This window comes from Bicyclus anynana, chromosome 19, assembly GCF_947172395.1.
Source record: "Bicyclus anynana chromosome 19, ilBicAnyn1.1, whole genome shotgun sequence".
Lineage (NCBI taxonomy): Eukaryota > Metazoa > Arthropoda > Insecta > Lepidoptera > Nymphalidae > Bicyclus > Bicyclus anynana.
In genome coordinates this window covers 1,114,702-1,138,963 of record NC_069101.1, presented here as the reverse complement: position 1 = coordinate 1,138,963, position 24,262 = coordinate 1,114,702, and the positions used below count along the sequence as shown (strand labels likewise).

The 24,262-nt window shown below is 33.7% G+C and overlaps 1 protein-coding gene across 3 annotated transcripts in view; it reads left to right on the top strand.

Annotated features, from left to right (window-relative positions):
- LOC112056272 (potassium voltage-gated channel protein Shaw) overlaps positions 1–15,252 on the top strand; it is a 103,222-nt gene extending 87,970 nt beyond the window's left edge. For all 3 annotated transcript variants that reach the window (XM_052887286.1, XM_052887284.1, XM_052887285.1), the window contains one exon: positions 6,246–15,252. In XM_052887286.1, coding sequence (XP_052743246.1) covers positions 6,246–6,634 — 389 coding nt within the window. In that variant the 3' untranslated portion in view covers positions 6,635–15,252. The remainder of the gene's footprint in view (positions 1–6,245) is intronic.
- The last annotated feature ends 9,010 nt before the right edge of the window (positions 15,253–24,262 follow it).

Below are 24,262 nucleotides of genomic sequence, written 5' to 3'. Positions count from 1 at the left end.
ATTCTATATCGGATCGGATAATATACCAGTGTTGTTCTTTGCCCCCAAAAAATATCATTATTATGATCTAAATTAATTCTTGGTCGTTGTCGAACCTTTTCATCTTTCTTTACCTCATTCTTGAAAACGATATTTATAATTGATATTGCATTTAAACTTTTGTAAATTCAATATTTTGTGTTCAATCTGCTTTTCATTCTGAACTCTAGGTACTTTTATATCAATTGCGTAAAACGAATAATGAGATTAGTTCATGTTTAGAAATAAAATGGCATGCATCCAAACAAAGGTACTATAGAATAATTGCTGATATCCCCGAAATGCTAACACAGAACAATAAACCAATTGACAAACAAATTGATTAGCAAAATCCTATTTAGAGCGATGAGCCAGCGAGTTTACTGAAACGAAATGTCACATAATGATACAAAATTTTATGTGTTACCGATTAGTATTAATGTAACGTATTTATAACAAAGGATAAAGGCAATCGATTCCGAAGAAAATAGGTTAGCCCAGCTTTATTTTAAGTTGACCCGAAAACCTTTCATGCTATTGTAATACACAACCTCAATACCTCTATAACGTCAAATATTGCCGCTAATACGTTGCGACGTTGAATAATATGTAGACACACCAAATATTATATTTATTACAGGCTTTATTTTCTTTGTATAAAAACATATGAAACATATAAAATGTTTCATATTTGATAACGATATCAAAGAGTCCAATAAAAATAAAATTATTACATCATTCCAATAATTTTCTACTTTTCCTTAACTCCTTTTCTCATAATGTAATAAGAATTTATGTTTTCATTTACCTCTTTCATTATATTAATAGATGCAAAGGTTCATACCGCTTGATAAAACTAACTCTATTAGTTACTTTGTATTTTTCCTGATTATTATTTCTTCTTAAACTACTCCATTATTTGACAAAACAAAATATCAAATCAAATCAAGCCGTTTTTGAGTTTGAGCGATACTAACGAACAAGAATTGATTTTCATATATTAAGACAAAGCCGTCCAATATATTTAGTTTATAATATCAAAACTCTTTGTAAATATCTATAATTGGCACATATATTGATTGAGGTTTTATTAGTTGTTACCATTTTAACCTAGACACAACTAATATAATGTTGTTTTACTAAAAATATCCCTTGTAAATGTAACATAGTTTTAGGTGCTCACGTAACTAACAGCTTACGCGGTGTAATCCTCCACAGATGGTGATCGTAGCGAACTTGAAGCTATGATCCAAACAACACCAAACAACTGCAAAAGAAAAAATTTAAATATGCTTTAAAAAGCGACACACTGACTGGCTCCAGGAACGGGCTTCTATATCGCCTGCACGAACGGATATAGCTTATGGGAATGTTAATAACTCTAACACATTAATATGATCATTAATTTTATCACCAACTTGCACCAAACAAGGCATCTCAACCAAACGCAGCACTTGGATTCAACGTAGGTCCTAATCACCGATGAGACAGGAAGGTTCGAGAATTGAATGTTCAGTGGGGCTTGTATAGTTTAGTTTTGCTTTACCTGTTCCTTACTGCTTTTAGATGTCTATAGTTCCCTTATTGAACTATTATGTGCTATAGTAGCCTACCTACTCGTATTTCATGTGCATAACATTATCTAGCAATTCCAATTCACATTAGCCTGTACATAATGAGTTTTGGTAACGCTACAATCATTTCTGACTATACATTTTGTGGCATCAAATTTTACTCCTTTGTATATTACACCAAAATTGTATTGTATTAATGATATTCGTACCAATGAGTTTTACAACATCAAATTTTAGTCCACTCTATATTTAATAGTTATTGTAATAATCAACATTTAAAGCTTCAGTCTCATTACGTGTCTGTCGATTACAGAATTTTAATTGTATCGACTTGCTAAGCTATCCGTTTATCGAATTTATTCACGGATTCATATTCTTTCTGCTTCATTTATTTCTAATGTTTGTAACAACAACGATAAACTATAATAACTACAACAATTATAAGCGTATTTTAAACAATTTTAATGGTTCTGTTTTAAGATCAACTTTCTTTCTTACTAACCTTCTGAATAGAAATTCATTTACTGTGAGTTTAATAGTACTTAAGTACTAGTACAATTCTTCTCTTCTATGGTATTGTTACCATAATAGTTTGCTCATAAATCTTACCATCAACTGTTGAATAGTTGTTCGTAAATCATTTAGCTATGTTTACGATTCATACAGACACATTCAACTGCCAAAATTTCCTTTGGAATATTCGCTAAGTCGATGGTTTCTAAGAAATTAAATCTACTAAATTCATATTTTAGATATTGAGTTCTTTATGCTGTTATGGTAATGGTAGACGGAGCAAGCAGATAACCCCATGTGACGGTTAATATAACCATTGTATAAACAAGGTATCACTTCGCATAGCATGTAAAGTACACATCCTATAAAGTAAAGCTCTGTGTTTATCAGCTATAGGCGTATGTGTTAATCCTGTATTTACATTGAGAACCATGCCTTTTGGACCAAGATACAGAAATGCTGTTCGGTGAGCAGCAGATAAAGCAGCGAATATAAGAAATATGAAATTAGCATGACATTCGTTTTGCTAAGCCCATCAAGTTAGCGAATATCCAAGCAGATTACCTGTTATCCCCATATAGTGCCATATCAGAAATGGGATGATAACTACAAAAATGGAATGTTTCTCCCCAAGTGTTAGTCAATCACAATATTTGTGCCACTCAGCTTAATAGAATGTCATATACTTCCCCGTAAAACACGATTTTTGCTGTCATATTTATTTCTTATTTCTTTAAGTAAAAGTACGCCACAGTAAAATACATCCGTAAGATATACGAGTATATTTATATTTCGAAAAAAATAATCAAGTATTACGAAGAGTTAATTTAAGTTTCTTTAATATCAGAGGCACAAATATCCGCCCTTTTTAATATGACGCGAGTATATTAAAGTGGGCGGATAATTTTGCCTCTGAGTATATTATAAAAGTATAGCGTTTTGATATACGAGTAGGTAGTACAGATCAATACGGGATTTTACTTTTTGTCTACACTTTTTGAGATTTTTATTGTATAAAATTATCTGAGTGTAACTATTTTCGTTAGTTTTTATATCCATTAAAGTATTCTTATAAGGCGTTATATATCGAAAAGAGACACCTTATACTTAACTCTTCGTAATATTTGAATAATTATTATTATCTAATTATATATTTAGTTATAATATTCATACAACAGTATACTTTCAGGCAACCACGTACAAACACCAACCATTTGTAACTCAACACCACAGGAAATCCCGGCACTACTCAACAAGGCGGTACAAGTTTAGTTGTTTTAAGCTGACTGCACATCTATCAGCATAATCCGTACTAACCGCACGCGCTTTCAAACGAGATTACGATACTACTATATCCTACATCCTATTAATCCCAATACTTGATTTTAAAAAGCTTACTGTGATTCTTAGGATATAGGATGCAAGTGAATCGATTTTTAACATCGCATGTTAAACAACAATATTGAATAATACTGAATAAAATATTATTTTGCGAACTTCTGTGATCTGCAAAAAACAATACTTTTCTTTTGCTACATTTTCGTGTCTCTATACTAGGGATATTGTAAGATAAGAAACATGTCTAGCTAGTGGAGTTGGATCGACCACTTATGTTTCTTCTTTTAAATTGTGTATAATGTATATCACTACTAATTTTTATTGTTTTCTTTTTAAAAAGTCAATAATGTCTCAGCATTTATAAATTGAACATTGTGAAATATCTATCTCCTGATTAGAAATATTAAATCCTGATAATAAAGACACATATTTTCCGTTTTATACTAAAAAAAGCACTTTCTCGCGGTGCCGCAAGAATATGTCTAGTTTGTACGGTAAATTGCAATTTATTTATGTATTGTAAGTGTCGTAAAGTAAAGTATAATTTAACTCAGGCATTGAAAATGTGACTTGAATTCAACAAACGTCCGCTACGTGTGACATCGATGTTTATAGATGTGCGGTTATCTTTAGAATGGTGCACACTTTGAGAACTGATATTATTGTGAACTTTAATTATGTATATAAAAATCATCATTACCAACAGCCGATGAACGCGATACTAGACATAGGTGTCTTGTGAGATTGATCGATGAGATGATCGATGAGAGAGATCGAGTCTGCATGTAGCGGACCTGGTTTTGGGTTTATTGGGACTATTTAAATATGTAGCTATTTATATTATAACGCAGTTCACAAAGTGTGTACCTACTTGTGAAAAAAGAAACAAATACTAAATTTCTAACAAATTCTGAGTTCACCTTGAATACTATCGCGACTTCAAATCTCAATTAGACAAAGAGAGTAGCTTCAGAAAACAAAAGAATAATATGTTTTGTCATGTAAATAATGTACTAAACAAACTAAATAATGTACTAGTACAAACTCAACTACATACTATTAGTAACATTTCAGCAATAAGAAACCTTTTCACACCTAGGTACGAACGAGAGACACTCAAATACGAGTCAAATTTCGAGTCAAGCTACTGTGAAGATTTGATGTTGTTAATTATGGCATATTGTAGAGTAGAAAATATTATCCTACAATACGCTACTATGTACATATCTACTTGAGGTACAAATCATAAGCCTCAATCATTTCTATGAATTTTGGGATAAAACAATATGAACATTTAGAAACGTACCGTTTAAACTAAATTGTAGATTAAATGTTAAAATATCAGATGTTGTTGTAGATTGATGCAAATATACTCTTCGAATATTGCAAACTTAAACGGAGCGGATTTTACATATTGTATATTGTGTAATTGTTTTATTTATTGGCACCTATATCTTCAAGGGAAGCTGCTTTCATCGTGTCATGACTTAAACGGAACGTGAAGCTAGCTTTGTTACTCATTTCTAAAGATTTATCTCAATTTAGATAATGGCGAAGGCCGAAACATTTTCCTCCAAAGATATCTCTCAGAGCCTGAATGAAAGACAAAGTCGAACAAAACGGAGTGACGAGAGAATCCTATTAAAATTTTAATATGCGTGGAATTAATTTAAACAATTTTTTTCGTGAATTAAGAAATAAAAGATATCAATTTTTTGTTCTTAATTTGATATTCCTTTTGATCAAAGGTCTACAAACGTAAGGTCTTTGGATCTACTAAAGTAAATTATTCTTGCTGTATAGGTACATACATACATAATTCTGGAATATAATATTTGTATGGAAGAATTAAATGACATGTATTAACAACTCCATACATATAAAATAGAGAATACAAATTATATCTGTCACAATTCTAAAAAAATGTTTTTAGTTCAAGATATTTTCATAAACGCGATAGTATTCATTCAAAAATATTATATAAATCATTAAATATTGTTTCGTTTGTGAGAGTTTTGTCAGTTTTGTGTAATATTGAGGGTTAGCACTGAACTTTGACAGATGAAATTTTAATGGCAAAACACTTCCCGATTGGCTGACTGTTGTCTGTGGACTACAAACAAATATAAATTTAGCCAGTAACAACAACGGCAATTCCATAATTACACTTCGCGCCACGAAAGGAGTTCCGTGGCTAAACCTTGAACTAAAATTGACATAATAAGACCGCCATTACCAAATGTTAATGCCATTAAGACGTTAGCGACGCGTCTTCGGGACTTCTTTCGTGGCAAGGAGTATAAGTTCGTGCTAGGCCTGTAAGTGTCCTCAGTGTTAAATATAAGTGTCAAAATCTATGCCTTTGTGATGTAACCTTTTGGGTAGATGTTACTCAGAAAGCTTTCAATGTTTTTCATACCTTAAATTCTTCTTTACTCGTAAAATGTTTTATACGTTTACTAACTTGAAGATATCTAAATGTCGCATGCTCACATTATTGATGTTTAAATAAGTAACCAAAATATAACTTTTACTCCAATGAAAGAGAAACTAATCCAACCCAAGTATTTTCGCTGACTGAGCAATTGTAATCTTTTAAGTAAACTCGTCTACTAGAGTTGGCTTTAATCTGTCACGTTATATTTCACCAGTAATTGTTATTTGTCGTCCCATGTTGAGAGATTAACGTTAATTCTAGAGACGGTTATCTGTGTTCTTGAAAACTGATGCTTAAGCTTCTTTCTTCAAACCTAATTACGACACTATGCAATCTAGAATCTAATTGTGTTCTTTTTTCTACAGTCGCAAGCCTAATGCCGGGAATGGATTTAACAGTAGCAACCCGCCTTACTCCAAGCCCTCGCGATATGAGCCCCGCTCTAGCAATAGCTATACCGATGATGAAGTCAGTCAACTTGGTGCCAGCACAGTGCTTCGATAACATGGCATATCACACTGAAAGACCAGAAGAAAAACCCACTGAAGAAAGTAAAAATTGTAGCAGACACGATTCGGTTGAAAGTGATAACACAGTCAAGGCAAATGATTATAACAGCGAGCATTATGACAAAATAGAAGAAAAGACAGATGCAAGGACACCTCTCCTTAGAAATCATAAAATAGAATCACTTGATGAAAATAAACTTAGGGACACCAACATCGAAAAGAGAAAATCATCAGCTTCAACATAACGAATAATAAATAACAGTTATAAAGTTATTAACAAATAATACTGTATGATATCGAACTAATATTACTATTAAGTTAGTGAAAGAGACCAATAGTATACTAAGAATTATTTTGGAATTACGAAAGCACGCTATATTTGTAATATATTAGAATCAAAGCGATTTGGGTAAAATGGCTAAAGCCTAGAAAAATAATGCTAAAAATAAAATTGAATTTGTAATTAACAATTTAATAATACTAATTTATTTTCTATTAAATTAACTATGGTAATACATAAAAGTGTATTAAAAATGTAAATTGAACATTCAATTAGAAGTATTTTTTGCTAAATACAATTCATCAGAACTTTAAGAGTTAAGCATTAAAGGCCGTGATAGTTTTAAGTTGTATATTAAGAAAAGTCTAAACTATTTTAAATTTAAAAATATTCATGAAGTACGTAATTTTATTACCATATATTGTGTTACATATAAAAGTACTAACTAAAATTGTTGAAGCATAAGTTATTGACATAAATTCGTACTATCTACTAATCCATTTTACCCATCGTTTTCCATTCTTCCACGCTTTTTATCATTTTTCATTTTACTAATAACTTTATCGACTGCAAATTTTGACCTTTATATTAATACCTCTACATATTTTTTAAACATAAGCCTTGTTAAAACTTCACCATCCCTTTTTACGTTGTTATTTTTGTTCAAATTTATTCTCATAAGCAAATCCAATTTCAATTTACAATATTCAGTTCCAGCGACGAGTGTTTACAACATGAATGCACCGTCAGAAAAGTAAAGAATTTGATACTCAATTGAATAAAAAAAAATTAAAACCAACAAACTTTATGTGATATGATCTTTTCGCAAATTCACAATAAATCACGAAAATAAGAAAAGGTTTTTTAAGAAAGAGTAGGCAGTAAACTAATTTGGGTCATACGAGTAGATTGAAATGGAAATGGTACTCTAGAATACAATGTGCCATGAAAGTATTACCAACATATCTAACATAATGTCCATTGTAATTTAAGGAGCACATAACTCAAATATAAATAACTTAAAGTTCTCTATCATCTGATTTATGTACTCGTAGGTATAGCAACTTAGTCTTCATTCCGATGATTACAAAATAATTCTTTTGCAAAAAAATGCAATGTCCCAATTATGGTAATCTCAGATTTGTTTGAAGATGAGAAATTACAACTGAATTTCAATTGATATGGGAACAACTCAAATTTGTCTAGCAAAGTGTAACTGGAATACCTCGAAGCGTAATGGCTGCTGGCATATATGCTCCACATAACGAAATTTAACACGATACGAAATGTTGTAAAAGTTTTCACATTAGTTTCCTTAAAAGACCATACATTTGACTCCGACTTGTATTGCAGCTATAAAATTGTGTACAAGTCGTGTTGCACTAGAAAGTGAAAGATTCAGATAAAATATCTACATTTGCGTGTACATCTTACTCATGGTTACATACATGTTTTAACATACGTATGTATGTAATAATTAGTAAAGTGACAATGACTTTTGTAAGGCTGTTGCATATTTTCGAGTTTTAAGGCACGAGTCTTAAATTATTATTTATATTTAATATAATCACATCTATCCAATGTCTATCATATCCATATCATATACTTATTCATGTTAAGTAACTATATTGTAATTTTTACCAAACAATGCTGATAATTCTGGAACGTAAAGCTCTTAGACATTGAAATCAGGTCACAATGGAAGGTTCAATTTGTAAATTGAAACTTTTCGTAGTATTTCAATGTCATTGAGAATTAGGGTTCTGGAATTTTAGTTAAATATAGTTGTTAATAATCATTTAGCTAAGTGACTTTATAGAATATTTAATGTTCATGGTTTTTTTTGTGTCATATCTAACTAGTATTACTATCACGTATCACGGTTTTACGAAATACCAATTTGATAAATTTTGATTTTGTAATTTGTTAAATATGTTTATTAACATCCTAAAAAAATTCAACATCTATTTTTGAAAAAAAAAATTATGAGCCTTACTTTAAAATCTAGTTCATATTTGCATTAATAAACAGCTTGTTAAATAAGTCAATGCATGATTTATGACCTTTATGTACCTACCTAATACGAGTATATTAAACTTTTAAGTAACTTACTTTTACACACTAAACGTTTTATTGTGCTAATTACCTTTTCTCATATTTGTTTTATTTAAGCAAACATTAATTATTATAGATGTTATATGAGCATTTTGTTCTGACACGACGTTAATGTAATATTAATTGGATATGACAACCCTAGCGGAAATGTTATCGACATCTGCTTCTCGTACAAATATGACGTGGACAGAAAAGGTTCCAGATGCCAATAACATTTTCTCATCAATCAATTTCCTTTATGCTGTACGAATAAAGGTCTATATTACGTTATCTTGCTCATTATGATTTATATAGAATTCATTTCATTCGAGAATATGTTTTACCGTTTCTATATAGTCACTTAGGGTCTATTTTGAAATATCAGTCAAGTGTATTGTCAGTGACGTATTCATATTACATCGAAATGAATGTTGTATGAAAATGTGACATATACGTAATGTAATAACTGACTGAATACTCCAGAACTATACAATTCGACGATTAATTAATATCTTTTATTCAATTTGTATGAAATCTCATACCAATTGCATCAAGTTATTGTAAAATCTGATTGATGTATCTTAATAGACACATGCCTATCATATTAACCTAACATTATCTAGTCATTCAGTTATGTTGGAACTAGTTAAAAGCATAATTTTATTGGATTCAACCTAGCTGCAGAGCTGTTCTTTATTGCCCACAAACATATTGATAAAAATATTTTAAACGACTTCACTACTGACATGTTGTTGGATCGTGGAGTGTATTTTACGTCACACAATACATTTTTGAATTTTTTAATATCTCTGTGACATAACTGGAACATTCTATCGCTATATACTAATCATTGATTTAATATGCCAATAGTTCACTGGTAAAGTATGTTATCGGATAAAACAGGGCATTCTGGTTCAGCTGAGCTGTCTTTCAAATCGGTGGAGTAACTACAAACAGATAAACTGGATATTTCAAAGGTAAATGGCTTACTGTTCATTTTGAGTTATAAAATATTAGAAAAATACTGTGAATAATTACAAAATGTTAATGCCAAAATATATTGAACAAAAACACTAATGAAGGAAATTTTCATTAGATAGTAAATGCGGCAGGATGTAAATATTTAACGTGAATATATTATTTGTACCAATTGGACCTTTTAGAACCTTTTAGAACATAAAACTCATAAATTTAGTTTAGTATCAAAACTTTGTTAACTCATTAGGACAGAATTACAGAATACAAACATATACGATGTCTTTTATTGTTACTACTAGTAACAATAAAAGACATCGTATAATATAAGAAATCGTTCCATATAAGGAACGTAAGTGTAAGCGAAATTGACATAGGAAATGATTAATAGCCCGAGACCGTTCATAACGAGCTTACTGCGCGTATAATGATAACAGTAAAGAAAGGAAATGTATTTTGTGATGTCAAACTTGATGCTCCAATCACTGATAACAACAGATATCAAAGTACCATATATGGAACTAGCAGCTTTGCAGCTAGGATTTATGTGCTTCAACTATATATAGGTATAATTAAAGATACTCATATGCCTTTAGACATAACGGTCCATTTCAGAAAAATGCTTGTTTAGAAAATAAATTGAATTAAAAAGGCCTTTATGTTTCTTAAATAAATGTTTAAATATTTTTTCTTCAATTAACAGCATACAAATATATTGAATTTCGAAATATGTTAGCTTCAACACACGCATACACTTGGAAATCTCTTTTAAAATAAACGCTACAAAGTACAAGTAATCAAAAATATTGGAGTAAGCTGGTGAGCATTCAATTGCTCGAAAGAAAGAAGCCTGGCTATAATCGTTGACCTTTAAAAGTAATGATGTTAAAAAAAATAATAACAAAATCGACGATTCAAAATGAAAATATTGTGCCTATTGTTCCAAAATAAACGTTAATGAAACAATTCTTCAACTCACGCAGTAGACGACCACAAAGGAAGTAGATTACAACGAATTTGCCCTAAATTCAATCAAACAGAACAAATACTTAACATTTTTCCTAATTAAATAATTCAAAGCAAACATTATGTGAATGCTTAAGTATTAATTTAATATTTCATGCTTCGTTAGTCAAATAATATAAAAGCCTGCTCACATTGCTCCAATAGCATTCCAGTTCAACGATCCAATCAATTATATATATTTATGGAGAGCTCAAAAGAGTGGGTAACATAAAAGGTAAAAGTAAGGTGTTGTGACTATAATTATATTACTACGAGTATGTGGGCCTTATAAAGTATCGCAGAAACTTATTTCCTCAAACCAAAATGTCTTTTGAAGCCTCTGCTTAGTAGAAGACCTCAAATAGGTAGGTTTACATTTCTCACTATACCTACGGGCAATTGGGCGCTGAATCTCTTACCTGAGTCGAGCCAGAGTTGACTTACTCGATGATTTACTTAGAACAATGTAAACTGCGCTTAAGAATTAATATATCATTCATTGGGCATGATTCGAGCTTGGACTCTATGTTAAAACACTTCATAAGTTCATATATTGTTGTAACCTTAAATATCGATAAACTTACACACAACTTTTATCGACACATGAAGTAGAATAACTAAACAAGCATTTTTCATCTTTATATTATAAAAGTATAATTCTATAATATCGTATAGTTAATGATCACTGTAAATAAATAAAAAACAAAATATACTAGCGTTAATAATTTTATATCTCAACATAAAATCACTAGAACACATATCATCGGCACTCTCTTTCATTCTTGGTGTTATATTATTTTTATACGTGTATAAATATAGATGTTAAAATATATTATTATCATAGACATAAGGCTTAGATAGTTGACTATGAAATGTTTTATACTATTTACCAAATATCGCTGCAAATTAAGCTACTTATCTGAAGATCGGAGGTCAAACTGACCGTAGGCTGACACCGCCATGCTGCATATTTTAGAAAATCACAAAAAATAAAAAAAAATCAATATCTAAAAACAACATTTTTTTTATAATCAGCAGCATTAAATTTTATGATATTAAATATCTAACAAGCTTTAGTTTGTCTTAAAAATCAATTAATTTTATTAGAAGTGTAAGTTATGTGTATTTTCTGGTATTACATACTGAGTTTTCACGAAAAATATAATAACTATCTTCACATTGTGAATTTAATATCATGATTTTTCTTATATTAATATCATAATGTTACTTAATTAGTGTAAATTCATTTACCCGTACTAATTATTAATAAATTACTGTTATCGATTATAACGCTTGTATAAAACGTACAACACTATATGCTAGGGCTTAATTTGAAGTGATATTCGATAAATTGTTCGATAAAATATAAATATTTCACTGAACCGCTTCTCGATTTAATGTTACCTGTCCATTTTACAAGATTTAAAATATGAAAAAAATATAGAACGTTGTATGTTATTTTGTTAGAATTTGGATATTATTTTATATTTTAAAGCTTCCTCTCTAATTATACTTGTACCTGTACTAGATTAATATAATATAATAATTATTATATTCATCTGAAATAAAAATGTAGAATTAATAATCAAATGAAAATATTAAATTAATGACATTTTACTTTGTAAAGCCTACATATTACAAAGTATATATAATTATAATTTTGTAGTAAATATGATGCATCAAGTCAGCCATTGACGGTCAATTATTCTCACGTTTCTGCAGCGCAAACGTCTGCCAAGACGTTTCATAAGTCGAGCCGTCATGCACGCAGCTCAGTACGCGATCAGTTATAGTCGTGGGTGCTGCAGAAATGTGATAAAAATTGATCGTCAATGGTGTGCATCAGACATCCCTCTGGATTCATACATTTTATATGAATATGCGCACTGGTCATAATGCAATAGGGTGTTTATGAGTGTGTAAATATTGTATTAGTACAATTATACTTCTCCTTTGGGACTTTTGATGCATCATATGCGAAACTAATTTGAAACAGAATTGTAATAACGAAATAGAGTTATTTATTGCCAAGCTTTTTGAACTGATTTTGAACATTAAATGATTGATTTAGAGCATGAAATGCAAGTAATTAAAAATCTTATTTAAATGCATTTAGATAGCACAAAGTTAATTTATATGAAAACTAGCGGACGCCCGCGACTTCGTCCGCGTAAATTTCGATGTCAACTTTACTACTACCCCTACCCTACCCTACCCCTACCTCTACCCTACCCTACCCCCACCCTACCCCTATCCTACCCCTATCCTACCCCTACCCTACCCCTACCTTACCTACACCCTACCCCTACCTTACCTACACCCTACCCCTACCTTACCTACACCCTACCCCCATCCTACCCCCACCCTCCCCGTACCCTATCCCTTTCTCACCCCTATCCCACCCGTACCCCTATCTCACGCCTATCCTACCCCTACCCTACCACTTCCCTATCCTACCCGTACCTCTACCCTACCACTACCCTACCTCTACCCCTACCCTACCACTACCCTAAACCCGTCCCTAAACCTACCCTACCCCTACACAACCCTACGCTTCCCTACCCGTACCCTACCCTACCCTGTAACTTCTCTACCTTACTCCTACCCTTAGCAAAATCGGTTCAGTCCTTCGAGAGTGGTGGTATGTCCAAGAGAAATAGAGACTTCTATGCTAATAATATAAAGAGGTAAAGTTCGTGTGGTTGTAGGAGGTAATCTCTGGATTTACTGGACCGATTTGGAAAATTGTTTTACCAATAGAAAGCTACGTTATTTGCGAGTGTCATAGGCTATGTTTGATCCCCATATTCACACGGGAACGGGAACTACGTAAATGAAAGCGCCGGGCGTCATAAAGCGGAATTATTGCGTCTTTTAGAAATTTTGTATTATCTCCGAAACTATTTAAGTAATTAACATACTGTAAAGGGCAAATCTTATCTCCATAATATCCTTGTGATTAATAAATAATTTATTTTAATAAGGATTAAAGTTTAGTTGTATAAATAATGACGTAAACCTAAGTATATAAAATTAATAATTTTTAAAACACAAAAGGTACTATATCTGCTAATATATAGAAGATAGATATATCGTGTCGCGGACTTTTTTGTAGAACTTTTAAGGATACATAAAGTCTCCATACATTTATTTCAATTTTACACAATAGTTAAGGCAGCGCATGCGAATAAGTCTGTTTAAGAGGAGTTCAGTCCGACCTGTATGACAAAAACTGTGATAACTCGGCTAATATATATGATATCAATATAAAATATAGCCTATAGCACTCCCCGATAATGTAGCATTCTACTGGTGAAAGAATTTTTAAAATCGGACCAGTAGTTCCGAAGATTACCCCATTTAAAAAATGTGACAAACTTACAAACTTACAAACTTTACCTCTTTATAATATTAGTATAGATTAGTATAGATGTTAAATTAATTAAATTAAATCATTATAATTATTATTAATATTGTGTAAATTTATTGAACCAATTGTATAGTGAGATAAACTTGTATGATTAGTTGAGTTCACGTGTCTTATAATTATTATTATACTGAAATAATTATGGAAGGTTATTTAACTAACATTCTATAAAATGACCATTTTCTTATAGAGGTACATACATAAGCCATGAATTTGGAATGTACTGAGTGAGACTTGTACCTAATAGTTGGACTTATCGAAATTCCATTTATGTTGGTGTTAACCCGACAAATTTAGGAAACATTTAGTGAGTAACTTAGTGAAAAGTGAACTGAATAAGTTCAGATTGTAATACAAGAAATGTTTGAGCATACACCTACAAAAAGTGGATTTTCGATAATTTCAATTTCATAAGTACCTACTCTATGGATTCAGCGGAGCATTGGTTATGGGATACGTCATTTTGTCGTAATAAATTTTCAACTAATCGTATCTGGTATCCGATTTATAAAACACAAAAAACTGTTTGTTTATTTAATTCAATATTTTATTCGGTTTATGGTTGTACAGTTTTTATTTATCTAAAATTATTTCATCTAAGGATTAATAAGGACAAATCTGATGATTATTTAACTAGAGTTTTATACAATTTTTTATTACCTAAGCTCCATTCTTTAAATATAAAATTTATAAAAATTCATTAAGAGATACAACAAAATGTAAAAAATATAAAAATAATTTGATACCAATAATAATAAAATAATAATATATAACATTATTTATTTAATTCAGTTTTATATATTTTTTACAATTTATTTTTAGCAAGCTCTATAATATTGTTTCAAAAATGAAAATATTAAATTAACGATTATTTCTAATTATATAAATAGTAAGATATAATATGATAAAAATCTTGAATCCTTTTAGTTGGTTGTCGCACAAGTTGACGTAGGTTAAGGCTTACAGTGAGTAAACAGGGCTTGTATCTTATTGTATAGCGTTCTATATACATTATATATTATACAATTTTGAACAATACGAAAACATATTTGAAATATTGTTCATTAAATATTTGAAAATCATGTAATGTGTTTCAATTATATTCCAACTACACAGTGGCGCAGTCTGGGTTTTAGCCACTACCCCCCTTTACACAATTTTACAGTATTATACTTTAAAAGTTATAACGTTAAAGTATATATAATAATAATCGTTTATTTCTTAGTAATATACAGTTTTAACAAACAGTTCAAACCCGTGTTAGGAGGCCTCGCTCTTCTATAACAGAGGTATTAAAATTACTAAATTAACAAATAGTTTTTTCTTAACAATTACTCACAGTTATCACAAATGTGTGTGCGTGAGTGTGATGTGTGTGTGCGCATGGGAGTATGTGAAAGAATGTGGAGGTGTGTGTGTGTATGTGTGTGCGTGAGTGTGCGTGTGGATGTGTGTATGCAAGTGAGTGTAAAGGTGTATTAAATTTATGTCTACGTAAATTTGAGTTTATTTAATAATAGTGATTTTGTTTCTTCATAACTTTTTGTTTTTAGCCAGTTTGTAAGTGTAATATATAAGCCTCAAAGCTCAACGGTAAGAGCGGTTGGACTCATGGTGTCCGAGAGGTGGTGGTGGAATGAGAATATTGGTCATAATATAAAATATATGGCAAATAATCTTTTAAAAAAAGAAAAATTCCCACTAGACAACATTATAAATTTACTCGTACATTGCTATGAAGTTTATGAAAAGAAAATCTGTTGAGTAGTTACACTGAAAAACTTGGAATATTCCAATCAAGAAACTTGCATTTTCTGAGATATTTACTACTAACTTTCAGAAAGGAACTTCTATATTGTTTGATGTTGTTGAAAATTCAATTTTTGTCTGTCAGAGATAATATCTTAAGCCAGCAACATACTAAACAAAATCATGCGGTTTGGTTTCATGTTTTGGCTGGTAGGAGGCTTCGGCCGTGGCTAGTTACCACCCTACCGGCAAAGACGTACCGCCAAGCGATTTAGCGTTCCGGTAAGATGCCGTGTAGAAACCGAAAGGGGTGTGGATTTTCATTCTCCTCCTAACAAGTTAGCCCACTTCCATCTTAGACTGCATCATCACTTACCATCAGGTGAGATTGTAGTCAAGGGCTAACTTGTAAAGAATTAAAAAAAAAAATGCGGACTGACTTTATATATATATTTTTTTCTTTACAAGTCCTTTATTAGCCCTTGACTACAATCTCATCTGATGGTAAGTGATGATGCAATCGAAGATGGAAGCAGACTAACCTCTTAGGAGTAGAATGAAAATCCACCCCTTTCGGTTTCTACACGACATCGTACCTATAAGCAAACTACTAACAATTAAATTTTATTTACCGTCAAGTCTAATGCTTAGGGATGTGGGCAGTGAAAAGAAAATTAAAAAACTTAGAAATATTATTTCTTTATTTACTTGATCGTGTGTGGCGGTGCCAAGTTGTGGACGTTGGGGTCCCAAGGTGCTGGAATGGCGACCCTGCACCAGAAAGGACAGTATTGGTCGACCCTCCCCCCCCCCCCTCACTAGGTGGACTGAGGATATCAAGTGGGTTGCAGGAAGCTGCTGGTTGCTGGCCGTTTTGTTTGGAAGTCCATGCAAGAGGCCTATGTCCAGCAGTGGACGACCATCGACTGTCAATGATGATGGATGGATCTCAGGTTCTGGAAAAGTTAGAAGCCTGATATTTGGGTAAATGATATTTCAAAGTGTTAGCTTCGTTATGACTATACAAAATACACAATTTGTCAAACTTTTCTCGATAGTTTATTTTTTTGCTCACATTTTGCTTTCAATCTCAGGAAAAGCAAACTTATTTTCTTAAATTTTTGTTTTGTATACAAAATTAGGTATATATCTTGAACATGGCCATTTTGTTTTTCGTTATGTTGTTTAATTTACTTGCAATTAGGTAAAAATGGTTTTGGCGCTCACGTTATAAAATTTGCGTCGCGCGTCAATCGCTCCGTGCTAGTTAGTCACTCACGTGAAAGTCATAATTCGGCGTCTCGTTTGCGCTTCGAATTTTATCCATATCGTACCGACGCGCTGCGCGCTCTTAATACCTAGATGGAAAACTTCAACTTTCCAGAATATTCTAACGAGTTAGCACTTTTAATACATAATGTTAGCAGAAAGTTATCTTTGTTTATGTTTGCACAGACGCCAGTTTGTCGGTGAAATTAAAGTTTTTCATGATACAACCACCGCTGTTGAAGTTAGAATTTAATGAGATTTTATTTGCTTATTTAATAAAAACGAGTATGTTGGTATATAGAGACGTGAGAGACCTGATAGTGGATATGACCTCTGCCTCCGACTCCGGAGGGCGTAGGTTCGAATCCAGCCCGGGGCATGCACCTCCAACTTTTCAGTTGTGTGTATTTTAAGAAATTAAATATCACGTTTCTCAAACGGTGAAGAAAAACATCGTGAGGAAACCTGCATATCAGATAATTTTCTTAATTCTCTGCGTGTGTGAAGTCTGCCAATCCGCATTAGGCCAGCGTGGTGGACTATTGGCCTAACCCCTCTCATTCTGAGAGGAGACTCGAGCTCAGCAGTGAGCCGAATATGGGTTGATAATGATGTTGGTATATATATTTTCTTGAGGTAGCTAATTAAAATATGTTATCATCATCATTAGTCATAACCCTTGTATCCAGGTCCAGCCCCCCCTAGCCAAGTGGCGCGTCGATTCACTTTCTACGATCGCTAACGCTTCGAAAACTAGAAAGATGGATGGGAATGACATTTGCTATCGACAGGTCACGTGATCAAGGTCTGTCATTCCCATACATTATTCTAGAGTTTTGACTCACCACGCTGCCCTATTGAAGGTTGGCGAGCTTAGAGTGATAATAATAATGACCGAGACCTGATTTTTATAGCTAGGAGTTAAGCATCGCCAACTTCTGAACTCCGGACTGCAATTTCTCAGAAGAATCTCAACATTTTATTTCGCCCCAGGATTCGAACCCAGGACCGTAAGATCCAAAGCCACTGGCCTATCCGGTGATGTTTCTGCGGTCCCCGAAAACCTCCAGTATTGCCGCTGAGATCCCAATAGGCCTATGACACTTACACAATCAGATAAAAAAAAAACTAGAACAATGGTAGTTATAAAATAACTAGCATACTCGTCGCAGTATTTCCGTTCCCGTGAATACGGGAATAAAATAAAACCTATTCTACTCACTGATAATGTTGTTTCTATTGGTATTTTTTTTATTAATACTGTGGTTTAGGAGCTTATTCGTTGTAATCCTCCTAATAGGTAGTTTAAACATTGCCTAAACAAGGTTACAAAAGTAATAGAAAGACTCTGTTTACGTTAAAACTAAATTAATTATTAGCCATATTTTATTGAAGATGCAAGAGAAGAAGAAGAACCAAGAAGAAAAACCAGAAGAACCGAAGTTACTGATATAGCTCAGCGAGTCGTGAAGCTGAAGTGGCAGTGGGCAGGCCACATAGTTCGAAGAGCCGATGGACGTTGGGGTCCCAAAGTGCTGGAATGGCGACCCCGCACTTGTAAGCGCAGTGTTTGGACGACCCCCCACCAGGTGGACTGACGTCATCAAGCGAGTCGCAGGGATTCGCTGGAAGCAGGCTCAGTATCGTGATGTTTGGAAGTCCCTACAAAAGGCCTGTGTCCTGCAGTGGACGTCCATCGGCTGATATGATGATGATGATAAAGCTAGATAGTAGTTATATTAAGTGGTGTACAAGATTCCGTGTGACTGTGGTAGATCATACATCGGTGAGACTCGCCGTAACATCACCACAAGAGTAAAAGAACATATACGGAGCATGAAGAATATGGACACGGACGGTTCAGCAATAGCCGAGCATGTTCTAGCTTCGGGTACGACTCATTATATCCGTTTTGATAAGGCTTCTGTATTGTCAAGGGAAAAGTTTCTAGTACCTCGTAAGATACGTGAAGCGATAGAAATTAGTCGTCATCCGAATTTTAATCGGGATCATGGATGGTTGCTGCCCACAGCGTGGAAACCGCTATTTCTTTCATTGTCACATACAACAAACTTAGAACATGATAGCGTTAGTTCGGTTTGCTTACAAGAAGACGAGTCTAATGAAGATGACATTAATGAACCGTCGGAGAGTGTAACGGAACCTTCACTCCCCACCACTCAACCCCTCTCCGCGCGCGCAATGCGTGCAGCAGCGCGTCGCGCAGCCGCTTCGCAGTTTGGATCGTGCCGCGATGCAAGAACCAGCTCATGATTAAGGGCCCCGTATGGGTTCGAAACTAGTCGGGCATACTCCGACGTAATATCACGTGAGTTTTAGCCGTGTTTCATAATCATTTAATATATTAAGTGCATTTACTCTGTAAAAAACCTATTTATAGAAATATAAGGGTCTATCAGTTATATCTAAGAGATATCATGGTTCGTAAAATCAATGTTCCAAATTCCCACCTGCCCTCGGGAATACTTAGATAATATCTATAATGTTCAAAATATGATGAAAGGAAAATATTCTTATGCTGAAATTCTTCTTTTCAATAAATGTAGCTTGCTAAAGCCAGACGTTTCACTTTATAAAAGCTTTTTGACTGCCTCCGTGGCGCAGTGGTAGGCGCGGTGGATTCAAAAGACGGAGGTCCAGGATTCAATCCCAGGCTGGGCCAATTGAGGTTTTTTTAATTGGTCCAGGTCTTCAGGTCCAGGCACGCTTCGGCCGTGGCTAGTTACCACCCTACCGGCAAAGACTGTACCGCCAAGTGATTTAGCGTTGCGGTGTGGATTTTCATCCTCCTCCTAACTAGTTTGCCCGCTTCCATCTTAGATTGCATCATCACTTACCATCCGGTGAGACTTTAGTCATGTGCTAACTTGTAAAGAATAAAAAAAAATACGTGTGACACTCAAGTTATGCAAATATAATTTATTCGGGACGCACACAAACACCGTGCCGAAGTCTGCCGAGCTGAAACGATGTAAGATGAAGCGCGGCTTTCAACGCCGCACCACGGTGCCGGTCGTAGTGGGAAGTGTTAGGTTTATTTTCGTTACGGAATTTCTTGATTCGGTCGCCGCGCTCAAAGCCCGCGATAAAAGCTATGCAATAACTTAAAAAATGAAACTAGGGCAATTGTGAATCTGGAACCCCTGAAACCTCCTTCCTTCCAAAGCTACCAACCTCCGTACTTAAATTACCGTACTTAGCTATCGTAGGAGCATATTTTCAGAAATGAAGGATATCTGGCAATCGCAGTCACATTCTAAAATGTTTTATATTCGCAGAGTAAAACATGGAGCTTCTCTTTGTAAAGTCAATAAGGATGAAATCTTTTGATAACTTAAGATAATATTACTTTACATTCAGACGGAGCTTTGATCACATAGAAAGGTTCTTAACCTTACCATGTGTATGTATAGTAGGTCTTTTTTAAATCGAGCTCATTTGGGGAAGTAACTTATCGGAAGGATTAATTTTGCTACCGTGTTCCAGTCAAAGATTTTATGCTATAGATTTACTTTACGCTTCGAAACTGAGGCGAACATTTCAATGATTAATAACTAATTTACTGACGACAGTTAAACGTGACAACGTCATAAGAAGTAAATAAATAAAATACTGTTTAATAATCTTCATACACCAGAATATACTTTATTTCTTGTAAAAAAAGTTGACAACCCTAGAGCGAGGGAACGGCGCATGACGTCATCTTTTTTCGAGTTTGCAGCCGGCTTCTTCGAATTACAAGACGTTGCCACGTCAAAAAAAAATACATTTATATTGATTCAGTTCATTTTGTTCTCTATTTTGAAAGATGCTAAAGCTAGCACTCAGAGCTGCACCCGAACCTTTTATCTCCGAAGCGTCAGTACACTTTGATGTTTGCACATTACAGTCTCCGTCGGAAGACGCTGCTCTACGTCTTTTACTTTTTTGATTTTCTCTTAACTTTTGAACAAAGGATGCTTTGAAAAATAGAGATAAAACTGCAACTGCTGTATTTCTACTAAGATATATTTTTATTCCTGTTCCAATGCGGGTTTGCATGATAACATTTGACTATGTGTGTACTGAATGCATTGTCAACGACAGAAAAAAAATTAAAGCGTTAGAGGAGGCATTTATCAAAGGACAAGCTGTTTAATAAAAACCGACTTATAACTCGTTCAGTTAATTCTAAATTAGATTCAATAGCTAGGAAATAACTTAAACGAGAGCCTCAATAACTCAACGGTAAGAGCGGTCGGACTCATCACCGACGGGTGGTGGTTCGATCCCCGCCCCGTTGGTCTATTGTCGTACCCACTCCTACAGTATTTCCCGACTAGTTGGAGGGATAGGAGAGCGGAATGGGAATATTGGCATATATTCTTTTACAAAAAAGAAAATACAAATAACATGTAAATAACAAACGCCGAACTCGTACTATAATGACTGACTTACAACATGCTCTCCGAGGCACGGAGGCTAAGCCCTCATTCGCACGAGAGTTTTTTTAATGGACGTTAAAAAGCGTTAAAATATAGTATGAAGTTAGTTAAAAGAAGGTCTATTTCCAACGCCCAAAATTGAAAATTCGACACTGCTCGAAAAAAAGCGTCGTGTTTTAAAAACGCTGTCGTGTGAACATATACTTGGGAATGGATTTCTTGTATTTGAACGCTTATTAAAAGTCCGTTAAAAAAAGCTCTCGTCCGCATGACGGCTTACAAAACCGACTCCCAACTGCAGTAGATTTTTGTAACTAAGTTTTATAACTCGACCGTGTTTCAAATTTGCCCCATCTCTCTGTTTAACATAATGCTATAGATAGAGAGGGATATAGCCAAATTAGAAACACAAATTGTCGAGTTATAAACACATGGGTTTAAAATATTTATTATTTCACAAAGAATTCACTTATGTAAAACTTACAGGCTAACAATACATTTCAGTTCGTCAAAACATCGTATTTTTATTATTAAAGACAGAGTTAAAAAAAATTAATAATTACACGGACAACCACAAAATACCACGTTTAGTATAGCTTGACAACTTCGTTCTTAACACTCCCGATGGTCCGCGCGGGCCAGGAAGCGTGTAGCGATGAATGAAAAACCCACGACTGTTGCACCTCACTTCCCCGCACGCACGATTTCACACCCATGTAGTCTTTCCTCCAGTCGCCCGCATATCATGGGAGTGTAATCAACGAACTAGCCAGACTATAGGTACCTAACGTATCGGGAATTCTTGTACGAGTAGATACCTACTCTTCACGCACTTAGTTTTAATTGAATAATTATTCATAATTCACTATTGTAGGTATTAATTAACAATCCATGTAGTCCTGTTACATATTATTAAACCAATTAACCCAAATCAATCAATCTCAATAATTCGGCACTACACGACCAATTAATCGGGATTACTACTGGGAATTATGATAAATTAATTATTATTAGTACATGTAATAGTAAAATAATTATCGTAAAAGTTTATTCTGATTAAATTTTAATTACCTGCGCTTGTTTTGGCGTATTTTACATATTATCATAACTTATATGTACATATATCACTAGGCTAAGCCCGCGACTTCGTTTCCCCTTAGACCTGAATCTGTCCCTCTCGCAAAGTCCGTTCTTAGCGGACGTCTACTAACTACGTCCCTGCAAAAATTCCACCTTTATAAGTCAATAGGTTTGCGAAATATTTCGTGATAATGTCCTTTTAGCTTTATATAATAGATACTAAGTTCCCATGAAAACATGGGGATGAAATATAGAGATGTCACTCACAAATAACGTGGCTTTCCAGTGGTAAAAGAGTTTTCAAAATCGTTTCAGTACATCTAGAGATTATCCCCTCCTACAACACAAACTTCAATTTTTTATAATATTTGTAGATAGATATATATATATAGTACATAGTAACCTAAAAACAATGCCTACTACTAATTTCAATTTCTGATTACAATTTTCAATTTAAATTAACCGGATATGCAAGGATTAGCGGTCAGACGATAATTCGAGATGAACTCGGTTAGTGTGGTTAGTTGGTTATGATATTGCGTTCTGTTGTGATAATAAATGTATGCTAGTCTGATTAACTGGTCCGATACAATCGTCATCAGGGTAATTAACGTGTCGATCTATAGGGGAGAACGGGGCTTATCATCATTATCAACCCATATTCGGCGCACTGCTGAGCTCGAGTCTCCTCTCAGAATGAGAGTGGTTAGGCCAAAAGTCCACCACACTGGCCCAATGCGGTTTGGCAGACTTCACACACGCAGAGAATTATGAAAATTATTCTCTGGTATGCAGGTTTCCTCACGATGTTTTTCCTTCACCGTTTGAGACACGTGATATTTAATTTCTTAAAATGCACACAACTGAAAAGTTGGAGGTGCATGCCCCGGACCGGATTCGACCCCACACCCTCTGGAATCGTAGGCTGAGGTCATATCCATTGGGCTATCACGGCTCAAATCACGGGCCAAATTTTTCTGTTCTCTCATTTATTTATAATTTTTTTTTAATGTTTAACAATGTCAATATAAATATAAAATACAAAACACTATTAAAAATTTATAAAAAAAAATCAACCCTCCCGCTGCGGGACATTTGAGTGCCCAAGCAATCGGTGGTCAGGACTCCAGAGTGAGGAACCTCCTCACAATACGCGCCGTCTCAAGAATGATGCCATTTAGACAAATATTATTATTATGTAGGGAAACTTCAATAAACAGTTTTTATCAACATTATATTAAAATTCAACTCATCTAATTTACAAGAGCTTGGGTGTACAAATATATATGAAGGAGCATGTGAAGGAACATCAACATTTATTATACTTATGAAGAATTTATTACATTTTATATGGTGGTTGCATATTCTTATGCAACGATATTTTCATAAACTACCCTTTGTATGACTTTAAATAATTTAAAACGCGTTTCTAGTGTTAACATTCCTTTACACATACAAAGGTTAGCCTTACTTTAAAACAATGAAATAATCATTGCTTTAAAATAGCAGATACGAGTACTTTCTTAAAATATATGAAAAGATAATGAAA